We start from the raw sequence: 21,825 nt of genomic DNA, 5'->3' as shown, positions 1-21,825 counted from the left end.
CTCTCTTTCTCTCTCTCTCTCTCTCTCGGTACATCTTACAAATTCACATTTGTCTGAGCAAGAAACTCGGTGCAACCATGGAAGTTTTAAATGGAAACAGGTGCATTGCGTAGCATTTGCCTTGACTCTCCCAGTTGTGAGCAAATCCCTATTTGGACTGGGATTGGATTTTGAATTCACCCTGCTCGTTGCATCATTACTGAGACGCAGTTATGATGCAGTCAGTGCTCCCTGTTGGTTAATACAGGAATTTGTAATTTGTTCAGGGTGCCGGCGATAGCTCGCCCCCTTTACGTGAAAGACACCGTGATATCTTCAAGGTCCACGAACGGGTCCTTGGGCACAACGATCTTCCGAGGGACGGCGCTCATACTGATGTCTCGGTCTGCCTGTGAAACACCGGGATGACAGTTTGTGACTGGGTCGGGATTCAAACCCAGATTACACAGTTCAGAGGCGAGTGTGGATACCTCTTGACCATCTTTATCAGGCAGCCTTCGCAGTGGTCGTCGAGGCAGGAATTTGAATTTGGGGAATCGGCCCTCGCAAAAGGTAACGTCATCTTTAAACGTTCACAATCAAGTGCTAGCAGAGGATAGCCGGCTCAGCACCCCCTTGAAAAAGCAGAATGGGTGAAACCACATCAGGGCAGGTCGTCATCGGATCCGACACGGTGAGCAATGAAGACCTGACAAGACAGCTCTCAGGTGATCAAGATCCTGCAGCCGAGGAGATGTCTGTCTGTCTGTGTCTCTGTCTCTCTACATTTTACATACGCAAAAAAATGGACGAATTTTTGACTCCATCCCCTTTTGGAGGGAGCGGTACACATGTCGTGGCTTACCTGGATACCTGCCCTGCGGGGAGGGGAGGGGGGCGGGGGGGCGTATTAAACGAGCAGGAGAGGAAATGAAAGCCAAACCTCGTCAAGTGCGGTAGTTGAGGCACGACTTGGACCAAAGAGGATGAACCATTCAGGATAACTCATTAGATCCGAGATGCTGAGGATCACAGGATTGAAAGGTGTTCGGAAAACGACGACGGTCATTTCAACGAAACCGACGACACAGCGACAGGTAAGAGGTTTCGATCACCGTGAGGTAAATAATGAGAACAGATTTAAACGATCACCGAGACCGACGAGGCGAACAAGGTCCGAACCAGAGACCCGAAGGAGGAATCAATGACCCATGAAACGGGTCCGATGTGCAGGATCGCGCACCCTGTACCCCCCGTGGACCCCCCAGGTCTACAGCAGCCCCCCACACCCACACCCACACCCCGCACGCATCCCCGAGCGGCCCTCACTGTGCACGGAACGACGTGAAGGGAGGAAGGCCGTTTTCTCATCGCTCGATTCCTCGTTTCCATCGCGCGCGTCGCTCCCTCCGTCCTCACGGAACATCACGATCCGGTCGATTCTTCCTCACTGTGACGTCACCGACAGGTCTGGAACCGTGACGTGGATGACCACGCCCCCTTCGATGCATGGAATCAACAAGACGTTACTTGAGGGAAACGGATCGTTGTGGGAAGCAAGGAGAAGTATCCGACGATTGGTGACGATGGGCTCACGGCCGAAACATCAGATTCGCCTTTCCACGGCGGTTCGTCCACGTCAACCGACATCGTCTTGATTTGATCCACGGTTCGACGGTTCGACCTGTCCGCCCACGCAGATCGACGTGAGCCTTCACCACAAAGCTCGTTCTTCATTGTTTATGAATCATTCTGGCTCTGATCCTGTTTTTATTCCTGCTCCATGACATTCAGGGCATGGATGGAACCGAAGATAGTAAAACCGAGGGATCAGTGCATTCATATCCCGGTAATTGTTCCCTTTATCCAGGAACCCCTCCACAAACCACTTTATCCACGAACCCCCTCCCCAAACCACTTTATCCACGAACCCCCCCCCCAAACCAACCCCCCCCAAACCACTATATCCACAAACCACTTTATCGACGAACCCCCCCCAAACCACTTTATCCACGAACCACTTTATCCACGAACCCCCCCCCAAACCACTTTATCCACGAACCCCCCCCCCCAAACCAACCCCTCCACAAACCACTTTATCCACGAACCCCCCCCCCCAAAACCACTTTATCCATGAACCACTTTATCCACGAACCCCAACCCCTCCACAAACCACTTTGTAAACGAACCCCCCCACCAACCACTTTATCCACGAACCCCCCACCAACCCCTCCACAAACGACTTTAGTCACGAACCCCCAACCCCTCTCCCCAACACTTTATCCACGAACCCCCCTCCCAACCAACCCCTCCACAAACCACTTTATCCACGACCCCCCCCACCAACCCCTCTCCCCAACACTTTATCCACGAACCCCCCAAACCAACCCCTCCACAAACCACTTTATCCACGAACCACTTTATCCACGAACCCTCCCCCCGCACCCACCAACCCCTCCACAAACCACTTTAGCCACGAACCCCCCAACCCCTCTCCCCAACACTTTATCCACGAACCACCCCCTCCCAACCAACCCCTCCACAAACCACATTATCCACGAACCCCCCAACCAACCCCTCCCCCACCCCTCCACAAACCACTTTATCCACGAACCACTTTATCCACGAACCCCAACCCCTCCACAAACCACTTTATCCACGAACCCCAACCCCAAACCACTTTATCCACGAACCCCCCCAAACCACTTTATCCACGAACTCCCCCCAAACCACTTTATCCACGAACCACTTTATCCATGAACCCCCCAAACCACTATATCCACAAACCACTTTATCGACGAACCCCCCGCCCCCAAACCACTTTATCCACGAACCACTTTATCCACGAACCCCCCCCCCAAACCACTTTATCCACGAACCACTTTATCCACGAACCCCCCCCCAAACCACTTTATCCACGAACCACTTTATCCACGAACCCCCCAAACCAACCCCTCCACAAACCACTTTATCCACGAACCCCCCCCAAAACCACTTTATCCATGAACCACTTTAACCACGAACCCCAACCCCTCCACAAACCACTTTATAAACGAACCCCCCCACCAACCACTTTATCCACGAACCCCCCACCAACCACTTTATCCACGAACCCCCCCCCCCACCAACCCCTCCACAAACGACTTTAGTCACGAACCCCACAACCCCTCTCCCCAACACTTTATCCACGAACCCCCTCCCAACCAACCCCTCCACAAACCACTTTATCCACGACCCCCCCCCCACCAACCCCTCTCCCCAACACTTTATCCACGAACCCCAACCCCTCCACAAACCACTTTATCCACGAATGGAGAATCCCTTTTTTGAGGAGTAACGACCTGACGCGTCCCAAAGATTTATGGTCACGTGGGTCATGGACGCCATTTTGTTTCCATGATAGCTCTTTGAATGAGCACACAATAAATAATAGCTCATCATTATCCCCAACCCCAACATGTCCGTCCGTCTCCTGAACGATTGGACAGAAATTCACCAAACTTGGTAGTTATGATCACTACATGGCAAGAAGGTTCATGAAGCCTGGTGTTGCCTGAATGGTTAAGAGGGCTGACTTAAGAATTTAGGGTCTTGAGTTCAACCCCCTGCTTTCCATTGAATTAACACCAGGCAGGGTTGACTTCGCCAGTTCATCCTTTCAAGGTCCGCAAAATGAGTCACATTCATCGATTGGGCAGAGCATTGGTGCTGCCTAAGCATCTCTTTGGGTATTGGGCACGATCCTAGACAGGTCACCATTCCAACACAGGATACCAGCGAGCTGGAACTCATTTTGCCAACCTCAGAAGGATGACGGGCAGAGTCAACCCCACCCGGTATTAATTCCACAGCCAAGCAGGATTTGAACTCAGGATCCTGGGATCCCAAGCCCACTACTCCAACCGTGAAGCCAACACCAGACATTAATGAGTACCAGTGTACTGGCATTAGAGGGCACTGCATCAGGGGCACAGCCGTGCCCCCAGAAAATGACACAACCAGCAGCCGCGGGCTCCACACGATAACTCGCTACTCGCAGTATCATGTTGACCCCCCCCCCCCCCAAGGCGGGGTCAAAAGGTCAGATCCCCCAACATGCAATTACGGGAACTTTTGAAACATTTAGAAATGAAACTTTGTTCAAGCAATCAACACCGGGGGACATGAAATTGTTTATAATTAAACACGTTTCTTGGATTTGACCCCCGGATTCGTACCCCAGGGATTGGGGGCTTCAGGTCACAGGGGTTAAAACAAAAACAATTAAAACAAAAACAAACAAACAAAAAACTCAAAATTTGATATTGGGTCGTTTATAGCTCTTCGTTCTTTTTATAAATGTTAGGATGCTGTGTGATTGGAAGCACCAATGATCAGAGAAGGGTTTCAGATTGTACAGATAGAATCCCTGCAGATGCCGGAAGGAAACAAAATTGGGAAAATAAAGTTGTTCATTTGAGATGGAAACCGACTTCGGGGTGCTTTCTGTGCAGGTAAGTTGTAAGTCCCATGTGCGTACATGTATGTGTAGTGCTGTTATCATATTGTAGTTGGTAGTTGGGTATAACTCGGAAACAGACATAAATCATCATGGAAACATCTACAGATAATTTATGACATATCAAGAACATCCTGGTAAAATTGTTCATAATTAAACACGTGACTTGCGCGTCACGGCACGTAAGTTTGTTTGTTTGTTTGTTGCAAAATCAAAGATTTTTTTCAAATATATTGGTCAATCAATTTTGTTATTCTGTCTGTCTGTCTGTCTGTTTGTCACCTACAGGTCACAATTTTAAATCGATCTTCACGAAAGTTCACCACATGGTAGAGTTTCTCATAAGGAAGAAGCCTATTGTTTTTGAGGTCAAAAGGTCAACGTAGGCCAACATCGGCCAAAGGTCAACATCGGCCGTATTTCTAAAATCCTTAATTGTCATCCGATTGACTTGAAAGTTGAAGATGGTTTATATTTCAGGTCACTGAATTCAACCACCAATTATTTTTGAGATCAACATGGACCAAAAGGTCAACATAGGCCGGATTTCTAAAATTGTCAATTTTCATCCGATTGACTTGAAATTTCAGGTCACTGAATTCAACCAGCCAATTATTTTTGAGATCAACCTCGGCCAAAAGGTCAACATCGGCCGGATTTCTAAAATCCTCAATTGTCATCTGATTGACTTGAAAGTTGAAGATGGTTTATATTTCAGGTCACTGAATTCAACCACCAATTATTTTTGAGATCAACATGGACCAAAAGGTCAACATAGGCCGGATTTCTAAAATTGTCAATTTTCATCCGATTGACTTGAAATTTCAGGTCACTGAATTCACCAGCCAATTATTTTTGAGGTCAACATGGACCAAAAGGTCAACATCAGCCGGATTTCTAAAATTGTCAATTTTCATCCAATTGACTTGAAATTTCAAGAGGATTTGCATATTTGGTTGTTGAATTCAACCTCCAACTATTTTTGAGGTCAAATTTGTTTCATGCATTTTGCAAGTGTCGTGCTCTGCACGACGTCTTCTTCTTGTTTGTTTGTCTGTTTGCTACTTGCGAAAATCGAAGATTTTTCAAGAATGTGTGTTGGCCATGTGCATTATTCTGTTTGTCTGTTTGTGTGTCAATCGCCTGCAGGTCACAATTTTAAAACGACCTTCACGAAACATCACCAACTGGGATAATTGGTCATAAGCTCAAAGCCTATTGATTTGTTTTTTTAAGTCAAAAGGTCAACACAAGCCAAAGGACAACTTTGTCAGATTTCTAAAATCATCAATTTTCATCTCATAGAGTTGAAATTTTGAAGGCGATTTGCATATCAGGTCACTGAATTCAACCACCAAATATTTTTGAAGTCTAAATGTCAAATGGTCAACATAGGTCAAAGGTCAATTACAACATTGGTGCAGTTTTAAAAATCCTCAATTTTTTATCAGATTGACTTGAAATTTGAACATGTTTGTATATCATGTCACTGAATTCAACCACCCATTATTTTTGAGGAAAACATCTGCCAAAAGGTCATAGGCCAAAGGTCAGAAATTTATATGGAATATCTAAAAATATGACTTTTCATCCAATTGACTTGAAATTTGAAGAGGATTTGCAAATGAGGTCACTCAATTCAACCACCAATTACTTTTATGGTTAAACTTGCTTTAGGCATTTCACAAATATCATGCTCTGCATGACATCTTTCTTGTTACTTGGCGAAAAATAATTTGGGTAGGTTGGACATGTAACAAGGAAGGATTGCTTTGATCTTGGTGAAGATTCGCATCTGGATCCGATAATTTTTGAGGTTATTCTTCACCACTGAGAGATGGGGCGAAAACGATATATAGCACGATATCTCAAAAAGTTGTGGACGAGTTATGACAAAACTTGGTGGATGAGCTGGGTAGATGATAAGAACAAGCCAATTCAATTTTGGTTGTGGTCCAGATCCTGATCTGGCCTCTCAGTGGGATACAAAATGTAAACTTTTCAGCCTGGTGGAGGTATACACTCTCCCATGTGCTGCTATAGTTGGTACAAGTGATTTAACTATTTAAATATGAAGTGTTGTGGATGCAAATTTGTACAGAATTAGCATAATGGGTTTAAGGGTGAGAAAAAGATAAAATGTTGCCAATTAAACTTGATTAATAATTAACTTCAAAAAGTAAATGTTGTTAGGATGTAGCACAATGTATTGTAAAAACACTTTCATGGGGAATGTATTCAAATACAACATGTATTTAAAGGCAATGTACTCAAACGTGTTTTATTTAGTTAAGGGATTCTCAAATGTAAACCATTATATTGGTCTCTGAAAGTCTGGCTGGAAGCTCCAGTCTGGCTTCAATGGAATGTGTGTTTAGGTAATGTGCAGATGTATCTTCGCACTCTCATCAACTTCAGATTGTAAACCGTTCCGAACCCTTTGAATTCAGGCTGACCTCCTGACCTCCGGATAATCACTACCAAGGGGCCATGTGTGATATGTTCCAGCACCCAAAGGGGTACAGTCTTGGCGCCATTCTGTCTCGAGGATGACCAGACATTGTCTCATGATATAACCCCCCCCCCCAACCTTACCCCTGTGTATAATATAAGAACTCAAAAAATCCATGTAAGGCAGAATCAGAGGAAGAGCGTGTTGCTTGCTTGTGTTATTGAATCTCCTCTGGTTCTCCATAGGCATATGTATTAAATGGTTCAAATGTACAAGAGGAATTGAGTATTCTTTGATAATTTGGCGAGTCAGGGCAGGAGCACTAAGACCCAGAGGAATGTGGTTGCCGATTGAGCGGGTGGTAAGCACGAGCTCAGAGATCAGAGGTGAGGATAGGTCTTTTGAAATCCCTGAGGATAGGTGCATGCTGTCAGCTCACTGTGCGCGTCATCTCTTGTCCAAAGGGTTAATGTGCTCCGAACTAAAAAAATTTGAGCCATTTATTAAGTAGGTTAAAGTCCTTTCTTTTTTGAGTAGGTTAAAATCCTTTCTCACAAGAGATAAATACTGTTTAAAAGGGTTGGAGTCCTGTGTCCTTATCAGACGAAAAGGTCCATTGTGTGTGTGTACGTCGGCACTGTCTCGGTGTACGCCTGAATTGATTTGGTGTTTCCAATGAGGAGTTGGAATTGGATTTGTGTGCTTCCAGCTAGGGGTTGAAGTTGGGATTGAATAAAAACTGTGTATTGTTTTGTGTTGAGCTCTTGTACGGTTATATTTGTATCTTGTTTGTATTTGTATAGTTGCATTGGCATTGAATTGCATTGATTTTCAAAGTGTACTAACATAGACGTAAACAGAGACATTTGAAGGACATTTCCATAAAACAGACTAAAAAGAAAACCACAAAGCTTTTTGTTGTGCTCTCATCAGGTGAAATTCGCACAAAGTGAATGAGGTAAGGAAGAAGAACATTCTAATGGACACCTATCAACAAAGTCAATTCTGCTTGGATGATCTCTACTGATGCGTCATCGCGTCCCAATGGTCTCGGTGGGAGGAGTCTGTTCAGTATTGAGCTCTCCAATTGGAGGTTGCAGAGTCTGAGGGGGAGCCCCTAAGGCTGTTGCAGAATCCTCTTCGTTAACATCTGTGATCGTGAGACGAGTTTGTGTACCTCTTCTTTGCACAAATAAGCAAAGTGAGTGGACAAAGTCTTTTTGCTGACGTAACATCGGGTCCATGGAAAAGAGAAATGTCAATTCTAGTATTCGGAGATGTGTTATACTTCGTCCTCTACTCAGTATCTTGAATGCATCCACATTATACTGTTCAGCTCAGTTTAAATTCTCAATCAAATGCCGTCCAATAGCAGATATACACACGACGTTGGGATTGATGCTGGGGTCTTCCTACCAGCACGTACTGGCTCAATTTGTGTGCCAATAGTGTTTTTCCTGATGGACAAAGGGACGTGCTGTTTGATTCTGTCAGTTAGAGTCTGGGTAGTTCTGCCTACATACCGAGCATCACACCGGCACTTGAATTCATAAATAATATTTCTAAGTTTTGAGGCAAGCAGGACTGCTTTTTTCTTTTTTTCAACTTTTTAAAAGTTTTTTTAAGTTTAAAAAAATGTTTTTAACTGCAGGAATCTGATGTCTAGAAGTGAAAATCACTCTTGGACAAACAGACAGATACGTGTTTGAGACGCATCTTTTGATTTGTTCCTCATATCTTTGCGATATTTTCCCTTTCCAAGGAATCTTGATGTAGATCGCGCACTTTTCAGGACCCGTCTTCCGTTCATCTATAGCAGTGGGAAATGTATGCATAAACCTCCTGATGATATAGCTTTATTGATATGTGTCTATTAGACTGTTCTTCTTCCTTACCTCATTCACTTTGTGTGAATTTTATCTGATGAGAGCACAACGAAAAGCTTTGGAGTTTTCTTCTTAGTCTGTTTATTGGTAATGTCCTTAAAATGTCTCTGTTTATGTCTATAATGAAGTTTTGTTGTGCCAAGCATCTTTTTATTACTGCACTAAGTGTGGTCTTGTTTGATATTTGTATAGTTATATTTGCATTGAATTGCATTGAGTTGCATACTGTACGAAGTGCGGTCTTGTTTGAAATTCTTGCATTAAGTTTGTGAGAATGAGTAACCGCCTTAGGAAAGTGACTCAGGAAAGTCTACCTGCAAAGGGTACATCGATTTGGTACATACTTGAAAATTATGGGACAGAATCAATATGTGATGGTGACAAGTGGTCTAAGTGGACAGAGGGGGATAAAAAGGGGTTCCCAGAAATGGGGTACCTTTGAAAAGAGTCGGATTGAGAATTTTTTAAGAGAATTGCAACAAAGGGAGAAAAGAGGGAGAACGGCTAAGGAGATCAATTGGAAGGCATTTATGATGTGGAACTCGGAATGCAAGGATCGGGAGGAGAAGTTCAAATTGGTAGGCTAAAAACGTAGCTTCAAAGAAGTACAGGATAAATTTAAAATGTAACGACTCAGATGCGCCTTAAAATGGCAAAGGAATCGGCCCCGCCGCAAGCTAAAGTGTACCCTCAGATAACTGATGAAAAAGTAATTGGTTTTGAGGAAACCCCTCCACCCCCCAGGCAACTCGTAATGGATGTGTCAAATTTGCTCCGGTGTGGGATCGTCATGCTAAATGCAGTGAAGGAATAGATGGATTTGGTAAGTACCTATTGTAAGATCGTATTGCTCGATAATATAATTAAAGTTTGGTTTGGAGGATTGTTTTGTCACAAAATAATAATAATATAATAAACCAATGTCACCCGCAGGGTGACCTGTATCTTGCTAAAAGGTGACCACATGTGACTTCTTTAAGGTCACACTGAGGTGAACAGAGCTGCTATCCACCAGGAGCGACTCCTTGAGGAATATCTGCCTCTGAGAGATTCCGATGAGAATCGTTCTGCAGAGTAACCATGAAAAATATGCGTTTGTCTCATAACGTCACCAAATGACGTCATAATGTCTCAAGCTTGACATATCCAGAAAGCACTCATCGAGGTGTTCAATTTGAGGTACTACACGATATGGTTCCTAAAACTTGAAAATTTGACCTTGGGGTCAAATATGTTTGACCTCAGGTGCTAACCATGAAGGTCAAGGTCAATCGCCACCAAAAACTAATCAGCTGAGCGCCAGACCATAAACATTCCCATAAAGTTTGAAGACGATCCGATCAAAATTACTCAAAAAATAAGGGTTTCGTTGACTCCCCTGATTTGCGACAAAGTGACCTTGACCTTTGACCTTAACCTTCAAAATTTTGTGCACTGTAAGGGACCTCTATAGGCCTCTGATATGCGAAGTTACAAAAATTTCCGATGATAACTGTGCTCTGCAGAATTTTTTATACGTGATTACAGACAAACAAACAAAAAAAATAAAATAAATAAACCCATGTCACCTGCAGGGTGACCCGTATCTTGCCAAAAGGTGACCATGTGTGACTTCTTCAAGGTCACACTGAGGTGAACAGAGCTGCTATCCACCAGGAGCGACTCCTTGAGGAATATCTGCCTCCGAGAGATTCTGATGAGAATCGTTCTGCAGAGTAACCATGAAAAATATGCTCATAACGTCACCAAATGACATCATAATGTCTCAAGCTTGACATATCCAGAAAGCACTCATCGAGGTGTTCAATTTGAGGTATTACACAATATGGTTCCTAAAACTTGAAAATTTGACCTTGGGGTCAAATATGTTTGACCTCAGGTGCTAACCATGAAGGTCAAGGTCAATCGCCACCAAAAACTAATCAGCTGAGCGCCAGACCATAAACATTCCCATAAAGTTTGGAGATGATTCGATTAAAATTACTCAAAAAATAAGGGTTTCATCGACCTCCATGATTTACCGCAAAGTGACCTTGACTTTTGACCTTGACCTTGACCTTTATGTGTGCTGAAGGGTATTGTAATAATACTACGATATGTGTACCCACAAGAGTTTCCGATGAGAATTGTGCTCTACAGAGTGATACAAAGGTGAAAAATCCAATGATTACAGACAAAAAATAAAAAATATAAAAACTTACCAAGTAACAGATCTTGCAAAAACTTTGTTTTGGCAAGATAATAATAACATCATAAATGCAAAGGCAGTGTTATAATTAACCATGTGCCGCTCCAGTGAATTTCACTGGAATAAATGCAACTGAGAAGGCGGGAATGCCCTGCGGGTGGAATGTAAGGAATTTAGGATGTATCTGCACAGGCTAACCTCCATGAGCAACTGTATAAAATATATATTAAATAAATAAATAAAAACTGGTTTGATGTTAAAGGAAAATAAGATTCAAAGACATAAAATGTTGAAGCTAGAGATATTGCTCGATCTTTTCTGTTGATCTCGAGTTCACACGAGACCAAGATAGGATGACAATTCTTTGAGCATAACATTTGCCAATGGGTAACAAAAACATCAAAAAATAAGATCAAAAAGGGTAACAAAGCCCATTATTATATCGATGTATATATGTTGGTAGTGTCGGCTCGTTGTATCTTTGGTTGCTCGTTTGGTTTTGACAGTTGATTGTGATTCCCATATGTTCGCACAGATTCTCATGTTTGAGCAAACGTGATAAGGCCAGAGAGTGCGAGTAAATTACAAACTTATTAAATATAATGGCCTGTTATAGGAACAGCATTGACAGGTTTATAAAAATGAAATAATGGAACATACATTTAATCTCAGCTCAGCTATAGCCTGGTGTTGGATTAGTGGTTAGGGTGGCGGCTAGGGATCCTAGGGTCCTGAGTTCAAGCCCCGTTGGCCGCTGAATTAATATACACCAGGAGGTTGACTCAGCCTGTCATCCTTCCGAGGTCGGCAAAATGAGTACCGGCGTACTGGTAAGGGGGACACTGCATCAGCGGCATAGACACATCCCAACCAATGATGCAACCAGCAGCCACAGACTGCACTCGATAGAGAGAGAGAGCTCAGCTATGAACTATATTTGCCTGCATGTCAAATCCAGGGTCAGGAATCGAACCCAGGCAAGATAGCTTCGAGGCAGAGTTGACCCTCCATTCGGGACTATAGCGAATGGCCTTGACCCGGTGCTCATGAGGGAGCAATCAGCTCTGCCGGTCTTTGTGGGTTACGTAGATAAAAGGAGGGGTAACATTCCAGCTGCGTGTATGATGGCTGTGGGTTGCGGAACGTCATGCAGCTGATTTTGTTTTTAAACCAGCAGAGTGTATTGAGAATGTTGCATGTGAACCACAAGTCAGAAGGTGTTTGGTCACCATGGTTATGCTGGCTATGCTGAGGTTGATGATGCGATGACACCAGGTTAAAAAGCCCATAAAATTGTTGAAATTGAATTGTGAAAACGTCAACATAATACATACGCAACTAAACTGGGCATGGAGACTGTGTGGGTGTCCGAAGGGAGGGTTGGTTTTAAACCAACTTTTTGATAAACCGAGTTAACATTCAAGCCGCGCCGAGAGTGCCACATATTCAAGCTGTGCCGTTAGTCTTTCAAAAGCAAATTTGTGTAGTATATTGTATTGTATCCATGGAAGAGTCACGTAATATTGGTGGAATTTGAATGATGGGGATTGTTCGTCCTTGTCCCCACAAATTTGCGTAAATAATATATGGATGGATGGTTGCGCAGTGTGAGAGGTATTTTCCTCACACTCCATTGTAACTTCAGCGTGTAAAGAAAATATTGGGTTTATGTCTTGTATTGAAAGACAGAGCCATAGCATTATGGTGCGGTCTCTTTGGAGTGCAAGGCAAATGCCATTGAGAAGCGTTTTAAGACCAGATAGTGCACGTGAATTTGATTTTGGTCAACATCTGAATTAGAAGTGATTGTGGGCTCGATAAGGAACTGAACATTACTGGACGATGTCACAATCCTACCTTTATTAATGAGAATGTCTTGTTAGAAAAGATGTTGCAACAACTAACGCGTGAAGACAAATGGACATTCATGAAATAAACTAAAATAATTAAGTACCTCAGCAAGACAGTTTGCGGACAGATTACCCACATAAACGGCCGAAGTTGTGCTTGGAATGAATCAATTGAATGTAAACTCCAGGCAGAGAGTTGACGCAGCCTGTGTTTGAACTTTTCTGTTCATGGTTTGGTGGCTGGCTCATGATGTTTGTTGTGTATGTTGTTGATCCCTTCTGTTTGCTGTTTGAACATGGATACATATACCGTGATCGATACTTAAATTATCCCTCAGATACGGTGCATTGCTCCAAATGATGAACGAATGGAATGTTTGTGGGGAGGGGTGGATGGTGAGTGTGTGTAGCGTGTGAGAATCCCCACTCATGTTATCGTTAGGGTGTGGGAGTCAAAATGGATCAAAGCTCGGGCTTTCTCACTGTTTGATAACTTTGTGTGCTATTTTGGCTTTGAACACTGTACGTTGCATACATAATAAATGCATGGTCTCCTCGGAGCATCATTTGAATACCTGTTATAATAATAATACTAATTGCTTACATTATAGTCTTGGGGTAACATGTCTTGGGGCCAATTTGGCTTGGTGCTGATAAACGCTAAGGTCATGGCTTATTTCCCTGCACAGGCCAACACTCTCCATTGAGTCTGTGTTCGAACTATAGCCTGGAATCTCTGTGTTTTGGAGGCAGGTAAGAACATAAATATTTGTGCCGTGACTCGGATAGACATTGAAGCAAGCTGAGGTCTTAATTTGTATGAATACTAGCCTCCTTGCAATCTGTGTTTAAGAATTTACAATGTTCTTATTTTACAAGCAGCTGTTCGTACTGCTGGAAGAGATTTATGGGAACTGAAACCCCCATTCAATTCATAGGCGGGTCCAAAGGGGGGAGGGGGAGTAATTCCACCCGGCCCCAAATGTTCATTTTCCTTCAGTCGTCTGCCCTCCACAAGGAATTCCACATAGCTGCTTTAAACATTTTATTAAACCCAGTTATAAACTGTCATCCTGGTGTTTAGCAGGTAGGGCGAATTCACTAATGTGTGCGTGATCCCTCAGATGGACGTTAAACTGGGCATGCTGTCTTCATTAGTTGATGGATGACATTAGTTGATGTTTATGTTAAAGACAAATTCCTGCCCAAACTACTTCTGGGAAGGCAATGGCAAACCACCCAGTGTAACCCTTTGATCGGCTCAAGCAGGCAAAATTCCTTGCATAAAATGAATGAAAAAAATGTTAACTCAGGTGAGAATTATGGAATTGCTGCTAGCTACACACTTAGCAAAATAAGAATGCTTTTAACGGGTGGAGCTGGTGCTTCTCGGACCAACAGCCTCCGAATGTTTATCACAGCAACATTCTAGGGGCTTGAAGCCAAGCCAAGGTCAACCTACTCACACAGAAAGCAAAAAACATCTTTCTTTTTATGCATTTTGTTACGTGGGCCTATATTTGTCAGGAATCAAGTTTAATTGGACTACAATTTTGTCTTACTGTCACACTGATAGACCATAAATCTGGTTGGAGAGAATAGTTATGTAAATGAGAAAGGTTGGCAATTAATTAAACAATGTTAGCATTTGGTATTGTTTAAACTGTTTGGAGATATTTCGTACTTTTTAACAATGTTGTCAAAGTTCTTTTTCCCAAACGAACACCCTGCAACCAGAGTGGTCCGGGAGCAATGTCAAGTTCTGCAGCTCGACAAATCACACTGCTGGAACGTCAGGATCCTCGTCACCATGGGGGGAGTTCGCAGAGCTGGCAGTCCCAAGAAAGACTCCTGGGTGGCCACCCTGTGACTCCAATGATAGAATTTCTTGTTTAATTACTCTTGTTAATCAATATAATAATGTGAAACCTCGCAAAAGCACACCAGTGTGCTTTGACCTGTGTTGTTGTGATGAACACATGATAATGTTTGTATGTGATATTAATCAGAAAAGTGATTTTCACACACCTGTTTACCAGATTGGTTGTCAGATACATAAACGTGGGGAAGTGTTGGTAACTACGGAAACTGAATCAATTACTTTCAGACTCAGCTCATCAAAAATTATGGTATTCTCCATTAGAATTCATTATGGCATTCGAACCTTCATGTTTCTTTTGGTTATAATTAATGGGTTGATTGGAGACTAGGTTCCTTTGGTATTTGAGTTTTATCGAGAGGTTTTTCTTTGCGATGATTTTGTTTTGCTTATCTCGTCAACAGATTAAGTTTGTTTTGAAATTGTTTGAATTTGGATTCGTTATCAGTTGAAGGTTTATGAGAGAAAAAAAAAATGTATACAACCTCGTTTGTGCTTGATCGATTTTTGGCAACCCGTTTGTCATCCGACGCTCAGTTTAATACCAAGTTTTGTAATGGAATTACAAATTGAGAAACCTTTATCATACAAGTCTCGCAATCCTAATTTAAATGCATTGGGGTCTTCAAGTGACAGAGAATTCTCCAAATTTGTTTTCTTCTAACTTCTTCTTCAAGGGATCGAAATTTACGGAGTAATTACAGTCCACGCCATTAAAACCAGTAACTTAGAACACATGTAAATGATTGCTTATATCACAATAAGGTATGCCGCTGGTTATTGGTGGCTTGAAATGCTCGATTGATGTATTGTCATTCACTGTACCTATGGACAACGTGACATGGATTAATCTATTATCCCAAGCCCACCACTCTAACACAGATTGGTCAATATTATACATTAAGAATCATACACTAACTTTAAAGGGAAAAGCAATATATGAGCAAAATCAGATTGGTATTTATATGAACCATAATGCAGAAATAGAAAGAATGGCTCGACCAAACATCAATTATGAAATAAATTAATGGAATTAGGAATTGTACCAGGTATTGTGATTGTATTGCTCTCACCGATTAGGAGCTGGTACTGGCATAACTGTAATTTAAGTAAAATGCCTCCATATTTTGTGGAAAGCCATAGAAAAGATAACAGAATAATGCCGAGCGCAGAAGGCGTTAGAGAAATGAATGTTAACTAGATCACAGTGTAAGAATTATATTATTGAAAATCGTGTAATGACACCATTAAAAAATAACGCCCATTTTATTTGCTAAATGATTAATTGGACAGGTGCGTGATTTTTGATGAAGTGGCACTTCTTGTACTAGTGCTAGTGAGGGAGCAGAAGACAACAGCACTGAGCACACCACATCTGATTCACTCACGCCCAAACGGAGCCACCATAGAACATCCCGCCCTGGGACGTCGGTATTCATTCCACACGACATTCTCAAATCTCCGCATTTGGTATCATTAGCTACGCGAATGAACATGACTCCAACACAGCAAGCATCTTTCACAGCAGCTGTGATTGAGGAATGTGGAGGGGGACTCGTCCAAAGTTTGTAGGTCGTATTCTCGTACAGATAGAGCCAGAAGATCAATTGGAGGGAAGATTGGTAAATCGGTGAAGGAGTTGTGGATGCCACCCAAGGTAGCATCGCTTCACTGGGACTCAAAGAAAATGAAGTCACTGACAAATCAATACGTGACTGAGGAACAAATGGCAGTTCTTGTTGGCGATTCCACAGATGTGAAATTACTGGGCACTCCCCATTATCCAACGGGAAGTGACCGACGTGCTGGTGAGATTATCACTGAGCAGACTATGGAATTGGTGAGTTCCTGGAACTGCACTGAAAATATTGTGAATATGGTGATTGACACCACATCAAGTAACACTGGTCACGTTAGTGCTGCATGCATCGCCATCCAGAACGACCTAGGAAGAGCGCTGTTGTGGTCCGCCTGTCAACACCATGTAGGCGAGCTCATAACACTGAACAACAAAATTTTTTTTACTGGAGATGTGTAAAGTGATTTAGACTAATTTGGGTACGCTGATTTCAAAAATCATAACCGTTTTGCTGTATCACGTCAGGATTTTCAGTAACAGAAATATTCCCATTGCCTAGAAGTCAGGATTTCAATGAAATTTACAAAAATTCATTTATTCATTTATTTCATCATGAATGCTTCAAAATTATAGAAATTACAGAAAAACTCCACTAGAATGTAATTAAAAATGCTTTAGGCATTTGGCTTTGCGTTTGTGCTGCTCTGTGTCAGTTTCACGATGCAGGAACCAGCAGAAATCGCCCATCATGTTCGGGTTGTGCCGCCCTTGGTAACACGTCTCCATGAGTGAAATCTCTTGGTGGAATCGCTCGCCGTGCTCGTCCGAGACTGCTCCCAAGTTGTCAGGGAAGAAGTTCAGGTGCTGGTGTAGGAAATGGATTTTCAGGGACATCCTGGAGCCAAGTTTCCTGAAGGACACCAGCAGCTGCTGCACTATTTCTTCATAGTTGTCCGCGCGCTCGTTCCCCAAGAAGTTGTCCATCACAGCTTTGAAGCTCCTCCACGCTGCCAGCTCTTTGGGGTTTAGAGTTGTCGGAAAAGTTTCGTCCTTCATATTCTTTCGGATTTGCGGTCCAACAAAGACACCAGCCTTGATCTTGGCCTCCGACAAGGTGTTGCCAAACTTTTCCTTGAGGTATAAAAACCCACGCCCATTCAGATCCATTGCCCGTACAAAACTTTTCATCAAGCCGAGCTTTATGTGGAGTGGTGGAAGGAAAACCTTGGCTGGGTCGACAAGGGCGACATGCTTCACGTTGTGTCGACCAGGTACATGCTCTTTTCGCTCTTCCCAATCTTTCTTCGTCCAGTGATTCTTGTCGTCTCTGCTATCCCAGAGACAAAGGAAGCACATGTATTTCGTGTAGCCTGACTGCAGCCCGAACAACAGCGCCACCACTTTCAAGTCTCCGCAGATGTGCCAGTTGAAGTCATTGTACTTGATGGAATCAAGCAGCTGCCGCATAGTCTCATAGGTCTCTATCATGCCGAACGCGTGAGCCAGTGGGACTGATGGTTTCTCGTTACCATTGTGGAGCAAAACAGCCTTCAAGCTGTTCTTCCCCGAGTCGATGAAGAGGCGCCAGTCTGCAGGATCGTGATCACACCCAAGTTCTTTCAACAGACCGTTGATGTCACTGCAGAATGTCATCGTGTCTTCCATCTCAAAGAACTCAGCCATGTCTCTGTGACGTGCTCTGAACAAGGATATCTTGGTGTTAGGTTCAAGTAGATTCCACTGCTGCAGCCTTGATCCAAGCAGCTCTGCCTTCGCCTTTGACAGCGAGAGATCTCTTACAAGATCATTTAAGTCTCCCTGGTTCAGAAGGTGTGATTCTTGAGTGTCGGGTTCAAAAGGTTCATCATCACCATCCTCTTCACCACTGCTTACAGCTATGTTCTGATCAGCTGGAGGTGTTGGAACGGGGTTCTCGTCATCATGAGGCACAGGTTTACGAGCAGAGACGCAGTCAGCGTACTTGATGTGACCTTTATTCTTCTTGTTGAAGCCGGCGATGCTTGTGCAGCAGAAATAACAATAATCATGATGATTCTGCGGCTCACGCCATATCATGGGCACCGCAAATGGCATGCTCGCGCGCTTGCCCACCAACCACTGAGTCAAGGTTGTGTGACAGCTTGTGCAGCAGATGTGTGGTGCCCAGCTCTGTTCTTGGTCCCCCACCTTACACCCAAAGTAGTGAAAGTAGGCGGCCTTCATTTTCACTGCTGTCGATATACTTCGCTGTTGATCTTTTTTGGTATACCGACCACAGACATAACAGAAGTTGTCAGGATGATTGGTACAGGAACGCCTACTCATCTTTATCTGAAAGAAAGAAATATAACACAAGTTAACAACAATTGTACGAAATAGACATGTTACAGACATATGTAAATTTCATTGAAATCCTGACTTCTAGGCAATGGGAATATTTCTGTTCCTGAAAATCCTGACGTGATACAGCAAAACGGTTATGATTTTTGAAATCAGCGTACCCAAATTAGTCTTAATCACTTTACACATCTCCAGTAAAAAAAATTTTTGAAATTTGTTGTTCAGTGTAATCGGACACGTTTTTTTCTGATCTCAACATCGAGTCATCCAAGTCCCCTGATGTATCTGTATTTCAGAGATTTTCTCACAAATTTTGACTCTGTACCACACACGAACGATGTGTTATTGTGTACGTTCAATATGGATTCCTACGATGATGAAGCGCAAGTCCTCATCCAGGACTGGAAAGCTGAAACTGATCATCGCAGCCTCCAGTATAGAGTATCAGAGGGAGGACTACGAAGAGTTTGCCAAGCTTGTACACACGTATCTGGGCCAGAATGAAGATTTCAATTTCCGTCGTCACAAGGCCAGATGAATAGCAAAAGTCATCTATTCGTTGAAAATGGCATTACTGGCACAGCAAACAGAGACATTACCGCTTGGTACGGTTACGACACGGAAGCAGGTCCCCAAGATACGCGAATTCGTAATGTTCGTGGCGTTGATTTATTTCAAGTGGTGGACGACCTGTTCTCGCGCTACAGACTCGCCATGGAATGATTTGACCCTTTACAAGGACATACTGTAAATTATTCGACGGTGGCAGGATTCGCACCCTACTCGACAGCCAAATGTTGAAGATTCGGCGTCACTTAACAGCACCGCCGTCTCCGGGGTGATTTACGCCGGCTAGTTCGGCACAGGCCTCGGGTCACGTGCCTCGGATCATGATACCAACCTACACCTGGGCCATACCAGTTGGGGAAATAGACCCCGGCTACAGACTGGGTATGTCAGAGACTGAGCGAAGTCTGCCAGTCCGTAGCCCGTTCGGTTTTAAATACAAATCGAGCGGATTGTTCCTCAGCGTGGCACAACTATATTCAAAGCGACAACTTTCATATGAATCAGCTAGATTTATTGGGGACACATCGGGGAAACACAACACAAGCAAAGCATTCACGAACATTATCATTCATCTATAACCCGCTCTTAACTCGGGAACTACGGATACGGGTTTCAAAGGGAACCCTAGCGAGATAAACCTTAGGCCTGGACGACATGCAGACAACATGTAGACAAGATACAGAGTAGTTGGTGATTCCTCATGGACGAGGGGAAAGTGTCAAAGGCACGAATGCAGCTCGTGAGAAGCCGGTCAATGGATTTGAGCGCCCAAGCTCGAGCATGCCACGTGGTAAGATGGCGGCGTTGTCCTTTTGTCGCACCGCTCACGCACCAGCCTCGGCGTGTTCAGCCCCTGTAAGGTCAACGGCACAAGACAGTCAGTTCTATGGTGGGTTCCAGCTGGTTTCTCCAAGGTCCAGTATGCGAATCCAGGCCTGGCCTGTTCACCAGACTAGGCCAAATCGGGGTGTTGGGCTCCGCAGGCGGATCAACGGGATGAAAGATGTGTCGAGCCGTGCAGTGAGTAAGGACAGTCAGAGGCTCGTGACTGGACTCCGGATGAACCTGTTGATGACCTCATAAAGTCGATCGCCGACTCCCCTCATGCAGTTCCTCTTGCCTTTTGGGGCGGGCCTTTTCACGAAGCCGATCGCAGACCCACACAGCCGTTCCCAGACCGACAAAGCAGCCAGTTCCTTTTACAGCAGGTCGCAGCCTCTCACTCTAGCCGTTTCTTTCTTGCCTTCCCGGGGCTCGCTCTTCTGGAACGCCTCCGGGGATATGTCATTGTTCCATCCCTCCAGTCCGCAGCCGCTCTCCACCAATGGGCTGCCAACACGTCTCGCCGACCGACACTCTCAGAGCGCTGGGCGGGGGCTGGTTAGAAGGGGGGAAGGAAAAAGAAGCAAGGCGCCTCTCGGTACACCACCACTGTACGAACACTGGACAGCCTGCTACACCTCCCGACACACATGTAACGTCCGATTACCAAACAACCTGGCTAAACATGCATTTAAGGGGGGATCTGGGCTAATCCTATATTTAATAACCCACTAAGGGCTCATTTCCACAATACTACGGTACGCTAAAATCAGTGAGCCAATCTCAGACAGCGCTAGAGAAACCTTCAAACGACATTCATGGAATCTCACCACAGAAATGGTGCCGTTGGCCTTATTCAGCGAACTTGTCCCTGACAGTGAACGACACGCGCTTGCTGACAAGCTCATTGACTTGAAACCAGACGACGATCTGATGCAGAACTTTCCCAAGGAGCGTTTTGGCACTGGATTTGGAAAACCTACCTTTCCAGCCGATATAAAGATCCAAACAAAACTTGCTGACCTTGAAACCGAGAACTCGTGGTTCATGTTCAGATGACTCCATCTTGACAGCGATTTTCTGTTGGAGGACGTGGATAAGTGGGATGATCTCACCTCATTCATGACATCTAAATGTAAAGTGAGATCACTCAACGTGACAAACGATGCTGCTGAAAGGGCGGTGAAACTGAGCACGGACTTCATGCAATCTGCCAGAATGGAAGAGAAATATCAGTGTCCTGCAAGTCGTGGAACAAGACAGAAAATGGCTCCCAAATCTTAGGAAGCGAAAGTCGAAATCAGAGACTGAACAAAGTTGCCACGTCTGAATGCTGACTTGTTACTTGATAACTGTCGGCATCGGTTTGGCCTGACCATGTGAATTAAACCCACTTCGGTTTGTCCAATAAGTAGTTTCTTATCGTTTTATGTCTTTGAGGATTTGGTGTTGATGGATATGAATCGATAGGGTTTTTAGTGGGGCCCGAGTGGGAGTTTCTCATTTTGTCTCGGAAGTCGATTTAGAACAAAATTCCAGGCCGATGTGGACCTGGTAGATGATTTTGGAATTTCGTGAAATTTTACAAAAAAAAAAACATTTATTCTGCAAACGGAACGAAAAAAATCATACCGCCGATTTCGAGTTCTAATATTTTCGAAAAAGTTGGGCGTCTGATGCACGCTACCCCTTACCCCTGCATATGATATAAGAACTCAAAAAATCCATGTAAGGCGGAATCAGAGGAAGAGCGTGTTACTTGCTTGTGGTATTGAATCTCCT

The 21,825-nt window shown here is 43.9% G+C and overlaps 1 protein-coding gene, 1 long non-coding RNA gene and 1 pseudogene across 3 annotated transcripts in view; 2 read left to right on the top strand and 1 right to left on the bottom strand.

Moving 5' to 3' along the window:
- Positions 1-1,577, bottom strand: part of LOC147013315 (sialin-like) — a 69,633-nt gene extending 68,056 nt beyond the window's left edge. The window contains exon 1 of one of the 2 annotated variants that reach the window (XM_085855027.1): positions 1,309-1,577. In XM_085855027.1, the coding sequence (XP_085711153.1) occupies positions 1,309-1,405 (97 nt within the window). In that variant the 5' untranslated portion in view covers positions 1,406-1,577. Of the gene's footprint in view, positions 1-922; positions 1,059-1,308 lie in introns of those variants that run through there. The other variant, XM_085855028.1, reaches the window with a different exon arrangement.
- On the top strand, positions 938-16,130 carry LOC147013314 (uncharacterized). Its single transcript, XR_015051263.1, has 3 exons — positions 938-1,076; positions 13,543-13,606; positions 14,559-16,130. It is a non-coding gene; the product is annotated as an uncharacterized LOC147013314 (long non-coding RNA).
- A 90-nt stretch (positions 16,131-16,220) lies between these two features.
- On the top strand, positions 16,221-21,373 carry LOC147013313 (uncharacterized; annotated as a pseudogene).
- Positions 21,374-21,825: the final 452 nt, after the last annotated feature.

Source organism: Eptatretus burgeri, chromosome 14, assembly GCF_056783735.1.
Source record: "Eptatretus burgeri isolate ZD-2024b chromosome 14, Ebu_testis_v1, whole genome shotgun sequence".
In the NCBI taxonomy this organism is placed as follows: Eukaryota; Metazoa; Chordata; class Myxini; order Myxiniformes; family Myxinidae; genus Eptatretus; species Eptatretus burgeri.
Note: the sequence above shows the minus strand (reverse complement) of the source record. Positions and strands in the feature narration are given on the sequence as shown.